At 48.0% G+C, this 17998-nt stretch overlaps 1 protein-coding gene across 2 annotated transcripts in view; it reads right to left on the bottom strand.

Moving 5' to 3' along the window:
- Positions 1-17998, bottom strand: part of NTRK3 (neurotrophic receptor tyrosine kinase 3) — a 210273-nt gene that overhangs the window by 29413 nt on the left and 162862 nt on the right. Inside the window, exons 14-16 of one of the 2 annotated variants that reach the window (XM_009090015.4) lie at positions 14869-15041; positions 11184-11427; positions 399-467 (exon numbers count right to left, since the gene is read on the bottom strand). In XM_009090015.4, the coding sequence (XP_009088263.1) occupies positions 399-467; positions 11184-11427; positions 14869-15041 (486 nt within the window). The remainder of the gene's footprint in view (positions 1-398; positions 468-11183; positions 11428-14868; positions 15042-17998) is intronic. The other variant, XM_009090016.4, reaches the window with a different exon arrangement.

The raw sequence follows: 17998 nt of genomic DNA on the forward strand, positions 1-17998 counted from the left end.
TCAGAGGACAGCACAGGTCAGGGACAGTCCTGGTGAGCAGCACAAATGCCACCCTGCTTGGAGGCACGGGGTAGTTTATCTGCACAGAAATAAACCATGCTGTACTTGCTGCCATCTGAGGCCAGCCCAGACTGTCCACTAGTGCAGACCCAGCCTGGACACCCCCAGAGGAAGGTGGCACTGGGGACCTTCTGCATTCACCCCATAATATCTCACCATCCCGAGGAGCCCCAGAGAACAGCTGCAGTAGACACGTGTGCAGTTCCCATCAGAGACAAGGGCTCCTTCCCTGCCAAAGGCACAAGACCCGAGCTGTTCCCAAAGCCACTCAGCCCCACGAGTCATTTCATGCCCAAGCAGCACCAGTTCCCCACTTGCAGGGTTTGGGATGCACTCACTGTTGCAGCTGCCGACGGTCTCTGTCGCTGCCACGCTGAGCTGAGCTGGCCCTTCAGACGCGGCCCTTCCTGACAGTGAATGGGTGAGAACAAGGGAGGGAGACAAACAAAAGAGAAGGGAAGGGTGAGAGAGGGAGGGAGGGATGGGGGGGCATGAAGCAAGGGGACAAGAAGGGAAAGGGTGTGTCTTTAACTGAACCAAAAGTCTTTTGCTGGCTGCAACATCCCGACACTACTCAGCCTTTGCTGCGAGGGCGTGGCGCAGGTGAGACCCTCTGGCCCCTGTGGCCGCCACCTTGCACCCCACACCTGCACCAGTGCACAGAGAGGGTGAGCTGGGCAAGAGTCAAGGGGCACTCAGCCTCCTGAAACTTCTCCTTGGACTGTGAGGCCACATAGAATGGTCACACAGAATGTCATCCCTTGAGGGACCCAGAATTCTTCTCCAAACAAGAGAAATTTTAGGATGCTTGAGAACTTGCTCTGTGTCTGGTACTTCAGCATCCTGCTTCTTGCCCATTGCCAGCCCTCTTGAGCATGGTGCAGGGACTCATCTGCCTCTACCAGCAGAATAAGGCTCAGGCCTGATATCTTCACTGAAGAACCTCAGGCCAGCCAGAGTTAAGGGTGTTGTTGGCCAAATGTCCCAGTGAAGCACCTCACACATCACCCTATGCTGGCCCAAAAGTCTTTGTCCCATCAGTACTGTCGCAGGTTGGGGCAGAAAATAGCTGCTCCCACAGCTCCAAATCACCCACATACCTGCCAAAAATCAGAAAACTGAAATTTAGAAAGGGACAGGGGAAGCAAAATTATGGGGCAGGAAATACAGCTCTGTATTTTCTTCTGCAGCAAAGTAGGAAAGATTTGCAGAATAGGAGAGAGGAAAAGGGGTAGTGATCTCAGTGAGCACATTAGGAGTGAATGAGAGGTATAAAGTCTGCTGACTTTCCAGTGAGATGTTTGTGTTCCCACGGGGACAAAATTCCAAGATGGAAAGGCAGTTGGTGAACACAGTGGTTTGGGGGTACACTCCTGGCTGTGCTACTGAGGAACTCAGGACCAGAACTGCCTGGGGAATATCCCAAATATGGCCTCGGAGTGTGTCCAGCTAGTCATTGCCCTGGGCACCTGCCCACCCTGCATCAGCAGTGGAAACTGAGCTGCTGAACGTAGCTGACAGCTCATTCTGCTTGGGGAATTGCCCATTGGATGACTGACTCACCTCCCTTCCCAAATAGTTGAGGTAGGAATTGGGGGGAGGAAAGGCTTAGAAAATTGTTTCATGATGGTTGTTTAACTTGCCTCTCTGTTACAGTTGGGGGAAAACAAAAGAGAAGTCTGTGCATAAAACTGCATCATAAAGCCAGCTGTGGCAGAGGCACGGATGTTGGAAAGAAGTAGAGCAAATGAAGTCATCCAGCAGTGGGGGAAAAACATCAATATAATATAGTGCAGAACAAAGCAAATTCTACCTCAAACACAGAGCTGAAAGGGAAACATCTCCCTCTGTCAGATCTATTACCATGCATTTATTCCAATAACAAATAACTAACCCAGAGAGTAACCCAAACCTGATTTATTTCTCCATCTAAGTAAATATGTAGAGGCAGCCGAATTTGAGTGTAAAAACCACTGATCTCATATGGTTTTTTATATATGTTGGAAAAAATAGGAGTGAAGTTTCTGCCTTGCTGCCAGGGGATGCTGGCAAAGCATTTGAGCTATAGATATTGTATCTTGTCACTAATGACTGCAGGGAACTAAAAGGGATTTGGATTTTTTAATGCTTCACATTAATTGATAATTTGGTCTCAGAATCCACAGTGGAACAGAGGATTTGCTATATTGGATCTGTCTAGTGGCCCATAAAATCTGGCATCTTGCCTCAGTGATGCTCAGAAAAATTATCATCCAGCTCCTTTGCTTATAAGGTTTTTTGGCTATTCCTGTAAGGACCATACAACAGAAAGGGGCAGAAGGTCCCTCTGGCTTACACAGCAAACATTTCCAAAAACCTTGAGATGCGAGTTTGGCAGGGCTCTCTATATATATTTGTTTAGTTTTTTGTTTTGGTTTGGTTTTTTAAAGCAAGAAAAAAACCTCTTGAACTACAACCATTCTCAACAGATACACTGCTGCTTTAACTCTTGGTCTCCACAGCCCAAATAGAGAGGAGGAGAACTTCAGGCATTTTCAGAAGGCAAACAGGAGCAAGGCTGAGGCCAGAGTGGGGAGATGCCTTCTGCTGAGCAGAACACTATTGATTAGGCAGTATAAAGAATTCCCTCACTAATGCCTTTAGCAATCTTATCATGTGTCGCCCACATAATTGGATGGGGAAGAGAGAGGTGGAATCACTTAAGCGTTCAAAGCTCAACACGCACTGAGAAAAGATTCCCATTCCGTGTGTGTGTGCAATTTTGTGCATCGTTGCCCCTTGATTGTACATTGAACATGCTCTCTTTGACAGCAGAGCCCTAAACAGCCTGGGTATTAAAGCTGCTTGCCAATAGGGCCTTTCTCCATCCAGCTGGAGGGGAGAAGGAGCTTGCTGGGGCTGGGAGAGGCAGGACTATGAAACTGGGGGGAATCAGGAGGGGAAAGCCTGGAGAAACTCTGACTGTGCAGGAAAAAAGAAAAGCAGTGGTTTCCTTCCATACAAGCATCTTAATTAGGGATGTTGATGAAGATACTTGCATTTTAATTTTTGCAGGGAGGCCTTCAGTTTGTCATGAAGCAAGGCATAGCTTATCCATGATCTCACTAAACTGGCTTATAACTTCTCTGCCTCCAGTTTCTTTGCTGATCACACCGAGGTTTGGGAATGCTCCCCACCTTTCCTGATCAATGTGTCATCACACAAAAGATCTCTGGCTGCAGCCCTGGTAAAGGAGAGCTGAGATCATGGTCCTGCAGGTGGGAAGGCAGAAACAGGCCAGTGGCCAGCTGGACTGCAGCAAGGAAATGGGTTTAACAACCTAGACAGAATGAGAGGGGAGGGTTTTACATTTGCCCATTCCAATCTTGCTGGACTGTAAGTGGCAGCACTCTTCCCTAAGCATGAACAGTTCATGACCCACACTTTTCCTGGTCCACCTGTGCTGGAATCATGGAGCTGGAATAATATGCTGGCATAACGTTCTTTACCTTCTTCTGCTCTAGCTGCAGTCTAAATCAGTTTAAATTTAAATACAGTTTAAATTTGTACCCACTTTGATAAAACCCAGAACCATCAGAGTCTCTGACTTATTGTGTACAAAATCCTTCCTTGTTTCTGGTGACACCACAGTGAAACATGTTGTGGATGGATCTCCACCAAGGGAGAGTCTATCTTGCTTAAAAGGAAGCATTGAGCTCTTGTCCTTGTCTGTCACAGCTTTCAGGCTAATGGGATGTTCCAAGTGGGGACAGGAGAAGGAAGCGAGCACACTGAATGCAGGAAGCCTCTAGCAGGTGCTAGGAACCACACTTGGACAAAACAAATTAAAACAGGGGAAAGAAAAACAGTTTCACAGTCAGGGGGAAGGGAAAACTAAAGGATGGATGGGGATCACAAGCAGCTTTTCTTGCCTCTCTAGATCTGTTGGCTGCAGCCAGGGAACACTGAAAATAGAAAAGAGTCCTGCCCTCCATAGTAAAGTTTTATGCAAAGGGAATTGCTTTGAAGGAAAGGGTTCCTGAACTTCCCTGCAGGAAATTTGCTATTTCAAGTTTTTACAGCAGAGGTGACAGGCTCTGGTAGTTTGGCTGCATTGAGAAGCAGCCCCAGCTTTCTGAACTGAACTGATTCTAACTTCTGGGGATGGTGTCACTACCCCAAGGATGGCTCCAGCATTGGACTGGTTACTGCCAGGACTCTCCCCAGATCCCAGGAAAGCAGAAATCAGCCTGGACAGCTTTTAAGAGCAGTCAAAGTCCAGTCAGCATGGACATGGACTGGAAGAATCGTCTCTGTTGAATCCAAACTGGTCATAGACATCCTCAAGTGTTTTAGGTCAGGAAATACTGAACAACAAACAATTCCTCCCTGTTTGGCTACATCTTTGACCTCTGCAAATGGAAGGTTAAAAACCATCAGGAAGCTAAAATGAAAGGCTTTGAACTCCCAGCCCTCTGGATCTCAGCCAGCCTGATGTTTGGGAGAAATCAAAAGCCTCAATTCAAATGCCTGGGAAATGGGGATGAGCTTTGATTGAAAGATCCTAAGTTTGATAAGCTCTCAGTAGGTCTGTGAGGGTTTGGGGAGAACACAGGGATTTAGCTGAAGGTCAGTGTTTAGGTGAATATTGAGACTGTATTAAACAAAAATTCTGAGCCAAATGACTTGCCATGACAGCAGCAACATACCCCAAGCAGGAGAAGAGGTGAGTGTGGAGGTCAAGTACCAGAACAGGGAGCTTTTAATCTCCCAAAAACAAACCGCTCTTTTGTGCCTGTGCTTCAAAGAAGATGTCACCAGATTGTGAGAGCTCTTCACCTGCCACATCCCTCTCATTACTGGAATGAAATAAATGGCAACAGCATGAAAACAGCAACTCAAGCAGGAGAACAACAGGTAGACAGAGAGAAAAAAGGCAAGGGAGAAAACAGGGTGTGGATGCAGGTCTTGACAGGGTGGAGAATTAGGGCAATTACCGTTTCTGAGGAAATGCCAGGAATACAGCACAACCTAATTTCCCCAATTAATTCTTCTGCACTTGAGCTGCTTTGTGTGAAGGGCTCTTAAGGTTCCAAACAGGAGAAAAAAAAAAAAATCTCAACATTTGTTTTTCCTTCAGTGTAGAAATGGTGAAGTGTTGAGGGAAAATGTCTGGCTAAAACACAAGATGATGCTGTTACATCTTACTTTCAGGAGATAAGGAGCTGTGCCACAAATTCAATTTGCAGAGGTTTTTATAGGAGCCACAGAGATATCAAAGACCAGCACGTTCAATATCACACTGACTTTTCCTGCACGCAGAGCACACCAGGACAGGCACAGAGACACTTCACCCACACACCCACACTGAGCCATTCCCTCACCTCCCCTTGCCAACCCTACTGCAGCTTAGGGGGAATCTGGTTTCTCTGCCCCCAAACCCCAGTCAGGGCAGTTGTGAGGCACCATGGCATGAGCCACCCACACCTAAAGAGGCATACAGATGTTGTCTAGGAGGAGTGATGGCAGTAAGAACAAGGAAAGAAATAAATCAGGGGTTGATACATGGGATAAACAGAAGTTGAGAAGGGCATAAATACTTTCAAACACAGGCTCTTGCTCATAGGATGAAAGTGGCTCTGCTTGGCTGGCACATCTGTATCAGTCACCTCTCCAGGTCACTGTGAGATTTTATTGCCCCTGCTCTTGTAGGTCTGACAAAGCAAGATACATTTCCATAATCCCAGCTAAGGAGAAAATTAAAACACTTTTCACTACTAAGTCCTCTTCTTAACAGAACATACATTTAGATGTGAAACCTTCCCAAAACCTGAGAAAAAAAAGGATGAAGAGAGAGCAGCACATCACATTTTCCTTCTCAGAGAAGGGCTGGAAGAGGAAAAGGAGGTGCACAGATGCATCTGCACAGCACTGAGGTGCTGGGAAAGGTGCTAATTGTGAAGCTGAACATGACACACACATTGTACCTTCTACAACAGATCCCCCACAACAGCCAGCATGGCCAGGGACTGAGCTTGCTGCCCCCCACCCATCAACACTGAGGACGCTGCCTGAGTGCACAGCCTGGCTCACTCTCTGTCCAGAGCTCCCTTACAGCCAGTGTGCACTGGCTCAACCATAAAACCTGAGAGTGGCAGCTTGTTTTCCCTCCCAACGTGAGGCAGTACCACATCCCAGCTAGAATTTCAGGGGGAGTTTTCCTCCCCTCTGCCTGTTGGCTTTTCCCTTAGCAGGTGATGGTTCGGAGCCCCAGCACACTCATCACAGGGCTCCATCCTGGTGCTGGCAGGGCTGGGCAGCAGTTCCCCTGTGCTGGGATCCACACTGCCCAGCAAAACCACACAGAAAGCACCAGGGGGCTGGCAGTGGGTGTTGTGCAGCTGAGGGATCCACAGGAGCTCTAAGGGGCTCTGACAAGTCTGCAGAAAAAGGCAGCTGGGAGAGTACAGCTGACCCTCTGCAGAGAGCTCAGAGCTGCTGGGAACAGAGCACCAGTGATGGTGTGATTATTTTGGAGCTCTCTATGGAGAAGACTGTGGGTCAGACTAAATCCAGTTCCAATGCAAGGCTTGTCTGTTAGTCTTACCCACCATGCTGGAGGAGCCTCCAAAGGAGCACGACCCAGGCAGCTGCTAAATCCCAGTGACATATTGCACACAGGGAAACCTCCCTGGAAAAATAACTGCCTGTATCCATGAGAAAGAAGCCAATCTTGAATGGCAGAGGAAAAGTAAGAGATGGTCAAGGTGGGAGATGGTCATCAGAAAGCAACCTTAAATGGGTACTGAAAATTGTCAAGAATATGGAGGGTTTGCTGGCCATTTTAAAGAAAGAGAAGAAATAAATTGTTTGCACAGTAATCCTTCATGCTTCAGAGGAGGAGGGATCCCAGACTTTTTAAGGAACACTGACCTAAGGCCAAAGTCATAGCAGAATTTTTTTTGTTCTGATGGTCTAAGGGTGTGAGAGCCGAGGTTCATGGGAAGAGATATTAATCTTTTATTAAACCAACTGATACAACAGAAAATAACAATAAAAAATAAGAACTCAGAGAGGATTTGTGCACCTAAAATTAAATTTTTCTCCCCTTTCAACAATATCGTGTGTTCTATTAAAAGATATTGCTTCTTCCTGCAAACCTTGTTTCTCCCAAATCCAAACAATGCTCCAGAGTGGTGAGGACATAGAAACAGAGAGCATTTGTGTCATTATGATGATCTCTTATTGCTAGAAACAAATAAAAATTTAAAAAATAATAATAAAATCACAGAGCCCTTTTCAAGTCCTGCATGTGACCTTTTTTTTTGACAAGCAGGTGTGCTCTGCATGAAGAAGTGACCAGGAGAATTGAGATTGATCTCTGTGAGAGGATGGATCTAAATCCCTAAGAAGTGTCAAGTTCAGCCTAGGATTTGGAGCAGGGTGCCAGAAGAGTAGGACAGAGGAAATATGGACAGAGGAATGTCTTCATGAGGTTTAATGTCTACATAAATCCTTCCTCTCTTTGGGATGTGACTTCACTGCTGATGTCCCACCCATGTCAGGATATCACCTCGGGAGTTATTAGGGAGTCTTGACTACAATTTAAGAGTGTGTTCTCATCTGAAGATGAAGAAATACTGCCCTGTCCCTGGAAAGCTGCCACGTGATTTTTGTTTTGGAACTGAATGACATATTTTGGGGGAAAAATGGAAAATTATTTTGGTATTACTGGAGCTTGGGTGGGTCCAGAGCCACAGAAGGGCCCTTGGAGCAACCAGACCCCAGTGTTCAGGGTAGAAGAGCAGCTGGGTGTTCTGACCTCAGCCCTGGTGATGCCCCAGCTCTGACATTCCCCCAGAGCCACCGAGGCATCCTCCAGGACAGCACTGGGCAGGCACCCTGTGCCTCACTTGCTGCAGTCTCCATGCCACCCTCAGCTTGGCTGAGGCACAATGTCCCTGACCTGCAGCGTCCCACCACCTGCTGTCACAGTCCTGAGTCATACCTAAAAAAAATCGCCTACCCACACGGTTTTCTAGAGAAAACAACAAGGAAAATGAAATCCGCCCAAACCTTTCCTCTCCAGTGTGGATATATTCCATCCCGCCTTCCCACAGAGACCCACACCAAAGATTGCACAGCACGTTACACAACACAGCACAGAAATGCTCCTCCAGCAGCCCCTCCTTCCCTCTTCTCACAGATACTGGGATACTTCTCCCTGGCTCCCCAGTTCCTCCACTTTCCTCCTCTTTCCACTCAGATGCTGCTCCACCTCCCCCCTCCACTTCCACCTCCACAATCATTTTCTGTCCATCCTGTCTTCTCAAAAAGAGGTTAAAAGGCAACAGCTGATGGGATCTCTCTGTGATGGAGGAGGAAGAGGCTGCATCAGTCTTCAGGCAGAGCATGGAGAGCTTGCAGAGAGGGGGAACAAGCCTCTCTGCTGTTTTTGTCACTCAAATGTTTGTTTTCTGTACCCAAATGTGTAACAGAAAATTAATCAGTTCACCTTTGTTAAAGCAATTTCGCATCCCACAAATGCAGGAGCCAGATGGTGTACTTTCTTTGTCTTAAAAGATTAAAAAATGGGGAAGAAAGGAAATGGCTAGGAACTAACCCTCAGCCTGGAAGACGGCAATACAGCCACACACCCAGTTACCCAGGCTGGCAGGGCCAGGGCAGGAGCAAACACAGGGACCCAGCAGACTGAAGAGAGTCTTGCAGAGAGCTCCAGTCCTGTCATGTTGTGTCAGTCTGGGGAGGGGGGGGGTTCTCCCTGTGTTTCCAGAAGATGAGAAATTACAGCTTCTCCCAGGGCTGCAGCTTGGACACACCAAGCAGTATTTTCTAGAACCAACTGAAGGAGAACCTTGGTCCAGGTCCCACTGCTGGCAATGGCAGCTGTCTAAAGGGGAAAGCTGCCATGCACAAACACTGGGAAACAGACTTGGAAACGTCACCAGGCAGATCATGGACGTGACCAGGGACAGCACTGAAGATTTGGAAGTTCAGCTCTTCAGCCAAATCTCCAGCTTTCATAGCTGAGAGCAAGGAGCAGTTTGGTTCTCCCACTTGAGCATGTTTGCTCATATTCTGGGAGGAGTGTGGTTGGGCTGTGCCTGGAGGGGGGATAAAGCACACCTGGCCCATGGAATTCTGCTCTTTGCTGGCCTGGGGAGGCTTCCCAGCTCTGTCACCAATTCCTGCTTTGGCCTTGGGCAGGTGATGTAAACCGTCTGCCCCTCATGTCACCAGTGTAAATGTGGGCAATCAGAACCTTATTTTGCTAGAAACCTTCTTTGGACTTTAACAGAGATAACAGAGAATTAACTTCATGATCAAAAGCTTTAAACATACTGAAAGTAAGCGACAACAAAGAAAGGAAAACCAACTAAGAACAAAAGTCTGTGATAGTCTGAAACAGTTCTTGCTCTGGTAGGTAGGTGATAACAGTTTACTACTTTAGTCATATTTGGCAATTTGTGTATGCAGAAAAAAGTCCACTAAAGAGCCTTAGGACACTGCATGAGACACAGAGCAGTCCTCAGCAAAGCACTTGGCACAGACAGGGTGAGGGCTACAGGACACCACCACAGAGAAGACGAAAAATCCCATGACAAGACTGGCCTGTGGAGATCAGCTCAGCCCTCCCAGCTGTGGCAACAGCCAGCAATTTCTGCCCTTGCACAGAGGGCTCTTGGTGCTGCAGGAGCACGAGCTCGGCTGGGATTGTGTCCAGCAGTGTGACACTGCCTGTGGTTGGGGCAGGATTAGCAGGGCTGAAGGGATGAAGGCAGGCAAGAACTTGGATAATCACAGGTGCTGTTTCTCATCCTGCCCTGGGCTCTTCTCTTTCCTACTCATTCCCTCCTGAAGTTTCAGCTGTTATGGAACCACATCAACTCTTTCCTCATCACCACCCAGTAACTGCACTGAGACCTTTTCCTAGCATGGGTTTTTCTGCTGCACAGTGAGGATTGGTTCCCTCACTGGTAATTAAACCCAGTGGCAATCCAGTGTTGTGGCCTGGGAGAGGTGACACATCTCAGCACAAATCTGATCACCCTCCCCAGCACAGTAACTGCACTTGGCAGCTATCACATCATGAAAAATTCCTGAATTTGATCAAGACAGTAGGCCACCCCTTTCTGGGTAGCTGGGAGAAATCATCCTCCATACCAAACACACATGTCGTAAGCAGAAATAAATCAGCCCCTGTGCAAGCATCAGGCTAGAAACCATGGCTCCCTAGCCTGAGAAGTCCTACCCTGCTGGTGGATGGTCCAGACTCCTATACCAGTGTGCTCCAAACAGTTCTCACATCACATTTCTCCTGCAGCTGGGAAGGGAAAAAGGCTGTTCCCCCAGGGACACTGCCATCAGGCAGGCAGGACAGTGCAGACAGGTACAGAGGGAGTGTGCAAGACAAGGGAACAGTGTGAGCACAAATCACAAGAGAAAAGGCTGGAAAGGCACTCCTGGCTCATTGAGTCTCTCCCCAGAGATGAGTACAGGATTAGCCTCTACACTAAACCCAGGTGTTTTTGTCTAGTTGCTTCCTGAACTTCTTTAATGACAGGCTCTCAGCAACCTACCCCTGGCAAATTATTCCATTGTTTAAATTATGACCCTGCTGGAAAAAAAATGTTCTGAGGTCAAACCTAAATTGACTATTATTTCCTCTTCCATATTTTATGCACTTATCAGTCAGTCTTTCAGTTGCCTTCTCTCTGGGTCCCTGTATTAAGTTTCTTTAATCGAACACCAGAGGTCACAGCCTGTAGTATTTATCATCTCTCTGGATTACCTTTAATTTGTCAATGTCTTAAAAAAAAAAGGGATAAAAATAGGCAGTGAGGATGGAATGATTTCAGAGCCGTCGAAAAGCATGTGACTGTGTGCTGGGGTATCACAGAGTCTGTGTGTAGGCATCTGCATGGGTGTCTGAACTACAAGCATGGCCAGGAGTGAGCAGGATTAAGGACAGTGGTTTAGGGATGCCTGATCAACTTCTGTGCACATGTTTCAATGAGGTAATAACCAAGCAAGTGAGCCCAAGGGCTCCAAAAACTGATTTACTGTAACATTTCCCATCTCCCTTTGCTCTGAGCATCAGAGTGCCACTGCAGCTGCCTTACCCTGTAGTAATCAGTGCTGTAGACATCTCTTGACATCCCAAAGTCTCCAATCTTCACCAGCAGGTTGGCTCCGACCAAGCAGTTCCTGGTGGCCAGGTCTCTGTGCACAAAGTGCTGGGAGGCAAGGTACACCATTCCAGAGGCTATCTGGCTGGCAATGTGGAGCATCTGGGATAGCCCTAGCTCCCCTTTGGCTTGTCGAGGCTGCCCATCCACCAGGATCATTGCATCTGGGCCATGTGCCCTAGAGGGAGGAAAAAGCAAAAAGCACAGAGTTGGGTCTCAGGAGTGACCAGGAGACAGCAATCCCACACAGTCACTGCTCCTGCTGGATGGGGACCAGCCCCCAGCTCTGCACTGTGAGGACAGACACACAGCTCAAGTGGAATGAACAGAGAAAGGCTTGAGAAAAACCAGGAGGTTCAGGCTTTAGGGGGAATAAAAGTCACCATTCTGGCTTCCTCTTCTGAAATTCCTTTTCTGTCCTACAGCAGTTCAACTGTAGTGGTGCTGCTTCACAGGAAGGGGAACACCAGAACCCTGTAAGCTTTCTAACAAGGCATGTCGTCTGTTTGAGCTAACAGCAAATGGCAACAGCTTATTGCAGGCTGCAGAGTGGGTCTATAACGGCAACGTGCTGCTACCCCTACTTCAAAACTGCTGCTGACAGGAAACAAAAGCTGGAAAACCAGCTGCCAAAGGAAAAGGGGAAAGTGATGGACACCCTTAGTGAGCAGACAGGGATGTGGTTACTGCAGACCCCAAGGCAGAGGGGGGTTGTGCCAGGAACACCCAGCCTTGCCCCTCACCCCACCTGCGGGCAGACTCCAGTGCACACCACTCCTAGGGATGCTCCCTGGAAGGCCATGCCTGTATTTCCCCATGCCAAGACCTCTTCTGTCACTATTTTCTGAGGCAGGACAGCACCATTGCAGACTGCCCTGGTGCAGATAGCAGGGTCTGTTGTGGCACCACCAGCTTGGTGGCCCTGGGAGACAGGAGGAGCCATGCCAGCAAGTGCCACCACTAACCCAGCTGGTACGTGCTGATCCTGGTGCTTCCCCTTGCCACACCAGTTAATGTTCCAAGCCACTAAAACTCTCTGTTCTCTGGGAAGCACATAAGGGTATAACAACACTGAGGGGAATTTATTTATTGTGCTTTTCTCTAGGAAGCTGGGTCTAAAGTGAGTCTCTTCCATTTTACTGTTTTTCCAATTTCTGCAGCTAAATTAGGAAAGGTCCATCTGAGAGTCTTACAGACTCCCAATGTCCCTGGCCTTCAGTGTCTGGGAGTCACTGTCTCCTGCTATGGGCTGGGTGAATTATTCCGTGACCAAAACTTCTGCTTGCTGAGGGATTCCAAGCAGCCCTGCATCATCAACCCTTCCTGATCCCCTTGCAGCCCCCATTCCCCACCAGCAGACACCTTACCTGGCAAAGCCCAAACCCTCTTTCCATATGACATTTGCTTAGGCATTTTGAGTGCCTCTTTGCAGGGGCTAGGCTCCCTTGTCCCCAAAGCCATCTTCCTTTGGGACACAAAGGGCTTTTTCACTGCCTACCATATTCCAGCACGCAGGCATGGGAGCACAGAGCTGCTTTTTCTAAGGCTGCACAGGAAGGAGAAGCTAGCAGCCAAACACAGCTGGAAGATGAGAAGCTGCAGTCCCAGGGACCACACACCTGGAAAAGTTTTCTTTCCTTCCTAAAGGCCAAAGATAATACAATAAGCTTTCTTTTCCAACGAGACTGGAGATGAATTTCATCAGGCATGAGTGTTTCTCAGACATATCCCAAGAAAGAGTTGGGACATGGGAGCGAGGGGTCCGTGGCTCCAGCATGATTTCAGCCTTAGGAACACACTGCTGAGTGAAGCAATTCCATCAGGCAGTGGGCATGTGACATCCTTCTGAGACACTGAGAGAGCCTGTATTGCACTGTACTCTTTGGGAGGTTAACTAGAGCAGTGAGAGAGGTTGCTCTTCAGCTGTAATATCTGACTCCTCTAAGGAAATATGGTTGCTGCTTCTGCCAGGAAAAAGGATAGGTCAATTTGGAGTTTTTCTTTGTGAAGCATCTGAAGAACAGCATCTCTCAGCCTCTCTTTCAGACTGCCTGCCTTCAGTCACAAGGCTGAGGCATTGTCCTTAGCACTGCATCACCAGCCTGGGCTAAAACACCCTTTCAGCCCAGCTCCTGGTTTCATGCTGGTGGCAGAGTTCAACCTGCTGGGAGATTGCTGAGGCTTCCAGGTAGGACAAAAGAAGGTCCCAGGTAACCAAAGCTGCTCCCCCTTGAATCTGGGTCTGAGAAGCTCTGTGAAGCCAATGGCCTTCACTCATCCTACCCTGACAAAGATGTCTTGGATCTATCCAGAGCTTGAGATAGGGACTGAGCTATAAAATCCTATCCAATCTGCCCACAACTATACCAAAATGAGGAGGAAAATCAATGCAGGAGTGTTCCCAGCTCACCCACTACCCTGCAAATGCCCCAAAGGAGCTGGAGACAGGATGGCACTACTTGGCAGAGGAAAGAAGAAATCTCTAGGATCCTTCCTTATATTCTTCTGGTGAGGGTGATTGCTTAGAAGTGAAAACCTCAGGGAAAAACTTGTGCTTCCTGGTCAGAAACTGTGTTGGTAGAAAAATACTCAGTGAGTGTATCCCAACCCCAGGGCTAGACCTGCCATGCACAAGATTCTTGCTCCCCCTGCAATCATATTCACACTTAGCAGTCAAAACAGGAAAATATCAAGGGTCCAATTTTCTAAATATTGGGAAATAAAACTACTAATTATTTCAAGAGGTAAGTACCACTCCACTCGCACGCAGGTTTCAGAGTGGAATTTCTGTTTTGTGGCAGAAGAGCACTGTAAACATCCTCCCACAGCTGCTCCCTGGCCCTTGCTGCTGGTGGATACAGAGCACACAAGAGATCTGCCTCGGGCTGGTGAAATGGTTGAATGATGATGGGGAGAACGGGGAGCTCTGGTGATTTGTGTCTCTCTAGAGACAGAGAAGCAATTTCAGCACTTCTTCAGGCCTTGCCTGACTTCATGAGTAGCCTGGTGCCACAGGCTGGGGACCAGGGAACAGGGATGGACCCCACAGGCACTGCCTGAGACTCCTCTAACACTTCTCAGCTCTTTTCTGAATGCAGGAATGAGAACCAGTGACCAGAAAATGCCCAGGATGCAAATCATATCGAGGGCACCAACCAATTTCTCAAAGGAATATTTTGGTTCTTGTGCTGTTGAAGCAGGAGCTCAGTGGCTGAGGGAGTGATGGCAAGTGGCCTTCCTGCTTCAGTGGGACATGTCTTTGCTGGATGTGCAGGACTTGGAGCTGCTGCCAGCTGTGGCTTCATGTCCTTCCGTCCCCACAGGGCAGAGAAGGATCACAGCCACTCTTCCTGAAGCTTCAAACTTGCTCAGGTGGGAGGAAAAAATGCTGGTTTCCACATCTCCTGAGACTACCTAAGGGAAAATGTCGGGATAGGGCTACTAAAACCCTCAATCTGGTGAGTACCATCACCTCCTCCAAGCTGCCCTTGGAACAGCCACCCCTCACTTCTCACCCCACTGAACAACAACACCACTGGTGCACCACTGAGCTAGAACAAGTTTCCCCAAGGCTGTGGGGCAGCCCCACAGCACCTCCTGTGCCCTCACTGCCACCCACCTGAGGAATTTGTTGAGGTCCCCGTGCTTCATGTACTCGAAGACCATGATGAGCGGGTCGCCGTCGCCGCAGACGCCGTAGAACTTGACGATGTGCTCGTGCTGCAGGTTGGTGAGCAGCTCTGCCTCCCGCTGGAAATCCTTGCGGGCTGCCAGCGTGGGGTCCTTCAGAGCCTGCAATCAGGGATGCACACACACACAGAGCGGGCTCAGGTGGGGGAAAAGCAGAGCAAAGGGGTCACAGCATCTGCCAGGAGCTGATGAGGAAGGGAGGGGAGAGGAACCACGGAGGCAGCTGTGCTGGTGGCACCATGTTTGTGTTGTCATTCCTGTAGTTACTGTCCCACTGGGCTCCCCAACTCATTTCCTAGGCAGCAGCAAACATGCCTCAGAGGGTAATGGTTTCCAATTATTCCCAGCTTGGGCAGAATTTATACTGGTGACCTAGGGGTGAATGGCTTCATATCTCATTATTATTAAATTCCTGAGCCAGCCAGTCCTTGCTATCTGTCTTTTATTTTGAAATAGCTGACTACACTGCCTTTATTCAGAAGATGGATTTGCCTGGCTGCGCAGTTATTGTGTGGATTTTTCAAACTGCCTCTGAAGAAGGACACTGTCAAGTCTTTTCTCATAATTTTTAAAATCATGTTTTTATTCCCTGCTGTTTATAACGACTCCCCTGGCAGACTGATGCTGAAATCAGTATCCTTATTGAGAATATCTCATCTCCCACAATTTGAGAATGCCATTTTGCCATTGCAAGGCAGCTTGCATGCTTCAGGTGGTGTGGACCAGCCCAATATTGCAGAGTTGCCATGAAGATGCTGCTGTGGCTGTAGCTGATGACAAGGAAGGATTCTTCAGAGTTCTGACTTGTCTGTGCATTTTTGTGCAGTCGCATTGGAGAGTTAGCCTGAAAGCAGCTTGTTGTCATCTCAGGGTATCAAGGGAGGGAACTTGATAAAAAAGTTTAAGTCCAGACCATTTGACAAGATGAAATGGCCACAAGAATCAGCACAGTCTTTGCAAAAATTTAAGAAAATGAAGAGTCTTGTTTTGAGTTGCTGGTTGTGCATCATATTCTCTGCATTCTCCACATGCCAGGACTGTTTAGGACCAATTCTGGCTTTAACTGTGCAGCCTAACAGGAGCTGAATAATTTCAGGACTCAGATCCTGAAAAGGACTCAAGGAAACTTGTTCCACTTATCCTGTGTTGGTCTGATGTGCAACACTTGCCCTTCAGTGGTGGGGACACTGGGCAGCTCTCCCCTTACCTACACACAAATGTACCTTCCCCCTTTCCCCATGCCTTGAATCTCCCCATGCAGACAGCAGAGGAGCCCTGAGCAGCTGCAGGCTGCAATTTATGTGCAAAAAGGGATGCTAAATGTCAGTAAGCTGTGCATGGAGGATGGGGCTCAGCACTCTGTTACTGCACCTGGACTGGCCCATGGCGCTGCTGGCTCTAGAGAAGGTGCTTTTCCCCTTGGAGCAGACCTGCTGGGAGGCTTTTCCCCAAGCCTTGGGACACTGCCTCACCTGATTCTGCCCCCAAACTGCTATTCACATGGCATAAATCTATTTTAATTCTTTGCCCTTTGGGATAGCTTGACTAGAGATATTTAGATGAATCTTAGTTACATGGTGCAGATGGCAAAGCATCCATCCTTATCTCAGGCACCCAATTACTTTTAGTCATTTAATATCTTCATAATGTTGATGCCTCCTTATTTTTCTGCAGGAAAATAGTCCCTTCCTCCATCACTCTCTTCTCCACCTCTTTCCTGTCGTTGCACATAATATTTCAAGCTGCAGTGAGTTTAGGTTTCAGCTCCTTCACACACAATCATTTTTATAAGGTGTTAAGATTTTAAGTTGGTTGATATCACACACCAAAAGAAAAGTTATTAAACCCCTCCTCATTGCTAAAGTTGCACAGCCAAGCACTTAGAAATGAGGGAGCTGGAAGGGATAGAACAGTGAAAGAAGAACAGAACCAAAAAGAAGAGGGATGTCTCAGTAAAGTCAGTGAAATGCCTCTCCCAGGAAGGTTTGGGGTGGATTATTTTTTTGTGTCTCCATCACACAATTCCTCCATCACTTCTGGCAGGTCTCTGAGCATCTGCAGGTTGCAGCTGTCATCAGGAAGTGCCAGTTGTTCTAATATTACTTGGAAAATCCCCTCTTATGCAGCCTCAGGGCCAGGCCTCCACAAGCACCATGTGTTTATTGCTGCTGCAGGGCTCACTCTCAGTCAGGTACCTGCTGTCCATGGGGCTGGAGAGAGAGGTTGGTAGCTCCATCCTTCACCTAAAGCAGATCTCTTCAGTTCAGTTTTCCTGCTTGTGCATCTGCCCTCTGCAAAAGGGGATGAAACAACCCCAGTAACTTGCTGGGAGGCTGTGCAAATGGGTACACTCACATCTGGGGGGTGTTCCAGCACAGGTGCGATCCCCACAATGGAGCAGCCACAGAGAAATGAAAAATAAGGTGTTCAGAGGACAAGCCCTGAACACAGCCCCTCCAGCATTTCTAGTACTTGACTTTGTCACCTTAACACTCTGCTGGATATAGCGTTTCTTAGGATGCTTTTAGAAGCAAGCTGAATAAAACAGGAAGCTTGTCCATGCCTTCACATCAAAACTCAGCTTATCTGCAGGGCTGCAATCTTTAGATCTTCTAAAAATCTGAGTGCATTTAAGTGAGAGAGTAACACAGCCCCTTCCTTTGGCCTTGAGAGAGTCCCTGGGAGCAGGGCAGAGGCAGGCTCTGGGCTGTGGACTCAGCTGCCCTTAACCAGGGAGTTCTGCTGCTGCCCTGAGCTGCAGTGACTGGGGAGGGAGTTCTCAGCCTCAGCTGGGGGCATGAGATCTTCAGGAACTGCAGCCAAATCTCAACTTAGTATGTAAAGCCTTTATTCCTGCCTTCTTTTTTTCTCTCTTTTTTTTTTTTTTCTTTTCTTCCACTCAGGATTATAACATGGCCCAAATTAGAGGGATTTTTTCCCTGCCACTCCCAGAGCTGGCAAGAAGCCAGATTCCAGGGCCCTACTCCAGAGCTGGAGCTGTATGATCTTGCAGGATGAAAGGCACTCTGGAGATGTAAGCTCATAGTAGCAATTAACAG

The sequence above is a fragment of the Serinus canaria genome, chromosome 10, assembly GCF_022539315.1.
Source record: "Serinus canaria isolate serCan28SL12 chromosome 10, serCan2020, whole genome shotgun sequence".
Classification (NCBI taxonomy): Eukaryota; Metazoa; Chordata; class Aves; order Passeriformes; family Fringillidae; genus Serinus; species Serinus canaria.